This window comes from Mirounga leonina, unplaced genomic scaffold (genome assembly GCF_011800145.1).
Source record: "Mirounga leonina isolate KUSES-001 unplaced genomic scaffold, KU_Mleo_1.0 Mir_127, whole genome shotgun sequence".
In the NCBI taxonomy this organism is placed as follows: domain Eukaryota; kingdom Metazoa; phylum Chordata; class Mammalia; order Carnivora; family Phocidae; genus Mirounga; species Mirounga leonina.
In genome coordinates this window covers 78,923,163-78,930,472 of record NW_023270316.1, presented here as the reverse complement: position 1 = coordinate 78,930,472, position 7,310 = coordinate 78,923,163, and the positions used below count along the sequence as shown (strand labels likewise).

The 7,310-nt window shown below is 37.6% G+C and overlaps 1 protein-coding gene across 5 annotated transcripts in view; it reads right to left on the bottom strand.

Annotated features, from left to right (window-relative positions):
* Positions 1 to 1,339: 1,339 nt before the first annotated feature.
* The window catches only part of XPO4 (exportin 4), a 120,238-nt gene continuing 114,267 nt past the window's right edge, over positions 1,340 to 7,310 (bottom strand). For 4 of the 5 annotated variants that reach the window (XM_035003718.1, XM_035003721.1, XM_035003722.1 and 1 more), the window contains 4 exons: positions 6,739 to 6,869; positions 6,101 to 6,218; positions 5,581 to 5,673; positions 1,340 to 3,267 (listed from right to left, as the gene is read on the bottom strand). In XM_035003718.1, coding sequence (XP_034859609.1) covers positions 3,070 to 3,267; positions 5,581 to 5,673; positions 6,101 to 6,218; positions 6,739 to 6,869 — 540 coding nt within the window. In that variant the 3' untranslated portion in view covers positions 1,340 to 3,069. Of the gene's footprint in view, positions 3,268 to 3,553; positions 3,723 to 5,580; positions 5,674 to 6,100; positions 6,219 to 6,738; positions 6,870 to 7,310 lie in introns of all 5 variants that reach the window. The other variant, XM_035003719.1, reaches the window with a different exon arrangement.

The window sequence follows — 7,310 nt, the reverse complement described above, 5'->3', positions numbered from 1 at the left end:
GTTAACATGCCCCTCCTGTGTTCCAACAGATTAAGAGACAGCCAGGCAGAAAGACCCAGATAACTGTGTTGAGAAGGACAGTGTCAAATACTGCCAAATAGTTTAGCTACCCAGGCAGCCACCCATCCAGAAGGACTGTAAAAACAAACTAATCCTTTTAACAGAGCTACGAGAATACAGTTACAGGTACTGTTAATATGCATACAAAATTGTGAAAGGACCAAGTCCCTAGTGATTGTGCCTTGGGACTCTGTAGAGACTATGCCTTTGGGAAACAAATGGGAAAGAAAAATAAAACAAGAAATAAGTCAAAGGATGAATTGAAAACTAGAAGTTAGATCACCACATCAAAAACCAATGATGTATTGTATGGTGACTAACATAACATAATAAAATTAAAAAAAAAAAAAGAAAACTAGAAGTTAAAGGATATTATATATGAACAACAGAAATTTCGTAAAGCACAAAATTCTAAAAATCATATCGTCAATGGTGTCCCTTTAACATATAAAAAGGGGGGCACAAATAATGTTTTTGTTTTTAAAACTCTTTTAACAACTTAGTCTTAATAGTACGAATCAATTTACTAGAAATAAGCCAGTGTTCTTTTACATTCACTGGGCCAAGAGCATTCAAAAACCCCAAAAACCAAAGAGCCAGTAAATATAGCCAAAGACAAAACTGGACAAAGTAAAACAGAAGACCCAAACTAAACAAATATTCAATCAGGCAGACATACACAAACACCCTGAAAAGAAATCTTAGCCGTTGCAATTAAAGTGGCATCCCCATTACCTAGAAAATGGTGGTGGCTGTTTTTCCCCAGTTTGCCACTAATCAACATTCTGGCAATACTGAAGTATCATTTGGTCCAATCCGAAGTAAATCTCACTTTAATTGAAACTCATCTAATGAAACTGCAGTATTATAATAACATCTGGGCCAATTCAGCAGATACATTACTGTCTAGAGAGAAGTTACTAAATACTGATGCCTTTTTATTTAACAAGGCATTTCTTTCCTACTCATCTTTACTTTTAACAATTTGATTATAGTTTTGTCATGGCCAGCAGACCTACCCAGTTAACCTGCGTATTTCAGTGTCCTTTGGCAAAGGGACTATACTTACTGAACACACAGATACGCCCAGCGCACAACTAATGAGAAAGCGTGAGGGAGCTGGGAAACATAAAACACCAAGTACAATGCCACATCGGACTTTCAAGTTAAGGGGAAAAAAGAAGAAAAAAAATCTAAAAATAAATGCACTTGTTCAAAGTGTTTTTAAAAATATAACATGTATATTTCATGAAGAGTGATATTAGTTTTTTCCTAGCTGTCTTTTAAGATGCTTTTGCTCCACCTCAGTTGTTACTCAACAGTGAATGAATTAAGAGTAATGTTCCTCACAAAGTTACGGCCCTAGCCTTTGCATTCACTCGTGTCTAACGTCACATGCACAGGGTGGGTGTAATTTCGACACTATAACTGTTAGTAGCACAGAGTTATACAGAGTTTTGCACAGCATCGCATGTGAAGGTGCATATACTATATGCAATTCAGATATGAACACTACATTCGAAGGACAGTTGAGCGTGTAGGTGTCAAGAACACAGCAGAAGGAGAAAACCCACCCCTTAGAAGCACAGTTTCAGAGTGCGCCTGCACCAGAGTCCTCTGTCACTGTGCTGTGGGATTTCTGACACTGAGGTGGGCAGAGTTTCATATGCCTGCAGTTTATAAATTAGCTTTCATTTCCATAATTTAAGCTGGCACACAGAATTAAGGGGAGCATGGCAGCAGTACAAAAGTCCTGATTAGAAAAATCAAACTAGAGGATCTAAATAGGAATTTTTTAATCTCTTAAATTAAATTTACATGGCTCCTGTGAAATGAGGAGAATGTCCACTCTAGCATAATTATTGCCCCTAATGCCCCAACGTATAATAGTCTGTATGAATCAGTAATTCACATCCTTTAAAATAGTTATTGCTTAAGCAAGCCACTCAGAGTAGATTATTAGCCATGGGCTACATGGCTGAAGAGAAACATACTCAAAAAGTTAGACTACATATGAATGAGCCTTTCATTTCACTCATAAATCCACATAAATACACGATCAAAAGGGCACCAGGTTCATAGCAGCTAACACCCTAAACCAACTCTGAAGCATCAAGACTTGATTTCTTACTAAAACAAATCTGCTTTTTTGTATTTTCTTCTTAAAATTAAGGCAATGAAATGGCTACAGTTCCTAAAGTTCTTTTCATGGAACAAAAATATACATGTATTTTCCTCCTCAAGTTCAGGCATCAGAGTATGATTAGAGACCTGTATTACACAAAACCTGCGACACCAGGCTGATGTTAAAAAAACAAAGAGTGAGAGAGTGTGCTACAAGAAGCCAACAAACACCCGGTGTGTTTTCCTCCTGCTCAGTTACAAACCTTATCATCAAAGGGAGGAAAAGTCTGAAAGCACAAAACCTCTTAGGAGTTTCTAATGTCTTTTGCATTGATTCAAAACTTTTGGGGTGGCAGAGGGGAGGAGCTTATTAAAATGAAGAATCCAAGGCCCAACACACAGAAATTCTGACTCCGAGGATCTACAGTTGGGCCCAAGAATCTACCTTTTCAACCAGCTCCTCGAGTGATGCAAGTGATGTATGGACAACATTTTGAGAAACAATGGGGAGCATATGTCCATCTAATGTTTAATTTAACAAAAATTCTAAACTTTGGCTAGCCACCTAATGTTTTGATAAAGGGGGAAAGGCACTGAATATGCATTTCATGGTGCCCATATCTGTTTGCACATATATGGAATTGGAAATCTTAAATCACCATTCAAAATCTACAAGACATATATGACAGACTGTGGCTAACACCCAACTGCAGAAGCTGATTCAAAGGTGACCTCTCCTGTTTCACTGCATTACATATCAAACTTTCAGGCTCTCCAAAATCCAAAACGGCCAAAGAACTGAAGAACAGGACAAGACTCAAGTCAGCTTTTAGCAATTCAGTGCACTTTGCAGAAAGATCTAAATTAAGCATAAAGTTTTGTTGTTTATTTTACACAAAGGAGACCACCAACATTTGCCATAAATTCTTCTAAACTCTTTAGGAAGGCCATCTTCTGCTTCCGATCCAGCGTAGGAGGAGTGCTGCTTGCAGTAAGCTTGTTGAAGGCATCTGCTAATCTCTGGTAAATAACTGGGTCTTGTTGACTTGACAGTAATGTTTCAACCAATTCAGAATATTCAGCCTATTCAAGAGATAAAGTACACATAAGAACATTTATCTTCCTCAAACATCACACAAGTAGATCACATCAGGTACTGGGGTTGTGGGATTCTGAAAGGCAGGGTCTGAAAGCTCTTTCTCTTTTATATTAAAGTGTAACTGTCATATAACATTATACTAGTTTCAGGTGTAATTCCCTATTTGAATACACTGTGAAATGATCACAACAACTCTTTTTAATGGTTAACATTTACTGAAAGTTTACTATATTTCAGGTACTGTTCCAGTCATTTACATTAGTAACTCACTTTTTATAACAATCCTATGAAGTAGGTACTGTTTATACTCCTGTTTCACAGACGAAGTTCTTACATACAGTGAGATTAGTATGTCCAAGATCGCACTGCTTTTAACCAAGAATCCAGGCTGCTTGGCTCCAGAAGTCATGCGATTACCAACTTTGTTGTGTCGCCTCTTCTGTTTTCCAAGCACATTATTCATATTTATTTTGCATTTTATATATAACCTAAGTCTGCAACCTGACTTTCAACAATTTCCCAGAGGTTAATATAGACATCCTGTCAACACAGTTCTGAGGACAGCAGAGTCACACAAAGGCAGACAGGAGTTGTTTGGGAGGAGGTGGCATAGTGGGAGGAGTGTATTTCAGTCTTTTCTCAAGGTGGAAGTAGAATACTTTGAATGAGCACATGTGCTCTGAACCAGTAATGGACCCAGTGGCTCTGGGAGAAAGGGCAGGAGAAGGAGCGGAAGAAATACAGGAACATGGGAGTAGGGGTGGGGGTGTATGTGTAGAGCTTCTATTTTTAATGCCCTCTATAATAAAGCCTTATACAGAGGAGTAGGTGTGGGGTTAAGGGACATTCAACCAAAACAGCTTTTCAAGATAAACTCTCTTGAAAAAAAAGCAGGTCTGACATTATTTTTCATTAGCTTCTTGGAATATCATGATAGACCAAAATGGTGAAATGAAATGTTAATTACATCTGGAAAGGAAGAGTAATGCATAGTATGCCATCCCTGACCCACAAGCATGGAATCAGGATGGCCACCCCAAATGCTTTATCCAAGGGACAGACCTGCTCACAGAGGAGTTAAGTATAAACTCAAATCATTTCCCTATTCAAAAGAAATGGTAGTCCCTCTGGGGCCAGACCCAGCAAGATATTATACCAGCCACACCTAAAGCCCTGCTCTCTTTTCTACAATGTGTAAATATGGTTTTTTAAAAAAAAGGCAACTGGAATGCAATGGCTTGTATCTATGGGAACAAGAAGCCTATCTTCCTAGTAAGCAACAAGGAAGTAAGATGATAGCGAAAGGACACAGACCTGAGTTGGGTACCTTTCCTACAGAGCACAGCAAGAACTGAAGTGCCAGAGTACCTCTGGCTTGGGGCGCAGATGGTATAGGAAGTCTATAGGGAGTCTTTAAGTAATATGAAAGGCCTCAAAATCCTATCTTTATTAAAAAGGTAAATAAAACCAAACCCTGAGTGCCACTCACAGCAAATGCTATGGACTCTATACAAGGAAGGAAAAAAAAAAAAAGTCAATCACTTAGTCATGCAGGACATTTACATGTGCGTGGCGGTGGGGGTGGCAGTGGGGGTGGCCAGACAAAAAAGAGTGGAAAGGAGTGTTGGGAAACTAAGGCAGCTGATGACCCAATATGGTTCTTCTCATATACCTGATGGGTACCTACTCTATTGGAATAGGGAAGGGACAGGTGAGATAGCGGAACTTTTCTCCCATTACATTAACCCCAAACAGTGAGTGAGCACTTCAGAGTCTTTAAAGGCTGAGCAAAATAAAATGAAACAATATACTCTTTTCCACAGTGTAATATTAAGTAATACATTTTGCATACTATGATAGGAAATACACACTATTGATTTCCATGCTTTCTCAAGGCAGACTCCTTTGGGTTCCCAGTCTTACTCATCTGGTCTCCCTTACAAAACTGAATTCCTCAAGGACAGAAAACATTCACTGCTATTCTTTCAGGATTGATTGATTCCTGGTTCCTAGCACACTTGTTTAAGGACAAGCTTTAGGGCAGCAATCAATGCAAAGGATGATTCACAACAGTGGAGAAAGGAAAAGAAGTCCTTATTAATTGACAAACAGATTGTCAAATAAACACAGAAAGTCAGAGCTGACAAGGAAGTAAAGAAATATAGCCTGAGACAGAACTGAAGCAATGAGTCACAGACTCTATAAGAACTGGAAGTATTCAAGGCCCACTCTCTGCAAGAATAATCTCCTTGCTAAAAAAATGAGAAGAGTCCCATGAAGAGACTTGTGTCCAGTACCTGATGCAAGCACACCAACGTGTAGAAAGCTTCACCAGCTGCAGTGGTCATCTCTGTGTTGTGCTTTTGCAAAACCAGCATATCAAAAACCAGCTGAAAGTACACAACATAAAACCTCTAAATAAAAATATATGATGATCAATCTTCCAGCCCCTCCCCATTCCAAAAAAGAAAAAGAGGGGTAGTAGTTGTTCTTATTAAATAAATCTGAAAATTAAAGAAAACAGTTTTTTAAAAATCCAATCATAATGTACAGATGTTACCCCTTGCTGTGATACGTGAAATCATCAAATGACCAAATTCCCTGTTGCCTTTCCCACATCGATTTTCAAGAACACACAATAAAAGCAGAGAATAATGTACCCAGGGAATTAATCTCCAGAAAGCACAGTGAAGAAAAAGTAATGATTTCCTGCTTTATGAATGATGTAAGCATTTCCTCATTTGAATGAAGATGTACATGCAGTGACCATACTTATTAAAGCAGATGGTTTCACGACAGGCCACCCAAACATCTTACCTTAAGAAAGTGCCGTGTTGCTAGAAAAAGTGGTGAATCTGTTTCTTGTGCTTTAGCACACTGTTCAGCTAATGGTGTCAAAGCTTCCAGGCACAGCTGGCAAACCTCCGAACTCATTCTGATCATGAAGGTCAAGGAACAAACTAGATACATTTGACTTATAAAAGATGAAAAAGTTATAGCTATTATCAAATTCTAGGACTGAATACAGAGGAGTAGATTAGTGTATGGCATTATGTGAGAAAAGGCTTCTGGTGTTTCTGAGAGGGTCTTGGACTGTAGATTTCTAGGTTTCTGATCGTGAGGACACAAGTGATAAAAAGCCTTATTACTCTCTACTATCAGGTAGCTAAGATCTGAGATTCAGCAACAGTACATGACATTACTAATTGGGGCTCCTAATGAAAGAGTGACTTCAGGACCAGGTGCCAAACGCCTTTGGGATCTGTGAAGGGAGGAGAAGGTGAGGCAAACTAACAAAAGAAACAGAATTCAGGGAGGTAGATGACTACTGTTTTCTTAAGAAATAAAACTAAACCACTAAGGAAAAATTAAAAATACAAATTTTAAAAACTTTTCTTTAGGTAAGATCTTTTACCCCAAGTGACAAATGATAATGATGTTCATTTAAAGGATATGATGTCATTCCTAGTTCTAGAGAGTACATCAGACTTTTAAAAAGATCTTCAGGAAGCTGTGGTATTTTTTCAGGAAAAATCTCACAGATAAATGTGATTAATTTGTAGTACTGATTACAAAGGGTTGGAAACTGAAAAAGAAATATTAAATATTTAGATGCTTACTGATATCTAATTTCTATTTTCATTAATGCAGTAAAATAAAATAATAACCAACAAACTTAAAGTACAATGATTTCTTTAAAACATATTGATTTAGAAGACATGCAGACTAAATTAAATGTAAAAATAAGTTATAATAAAGGGAATATTTTAGTATACAAAAGTAATACATAGTAGAAACAATGATCTTCTGGACAGTTAATAAAAGCTACAGCCAATTCCAGATATCTGTTTACCTTGAAAAAGTAGACAAAACAGTCAAATTTCAAATTATTAAATGACCTATGATTAAAACCCTTTGCAAATGTGTTTATTTGCATTCCAGCATATTAGAAAAATACAAATTGTTAAGACTATGTGTAGAATAGAATATCCACTCCTTCACACTTCCAAAAGTTTGTTGACAGTCC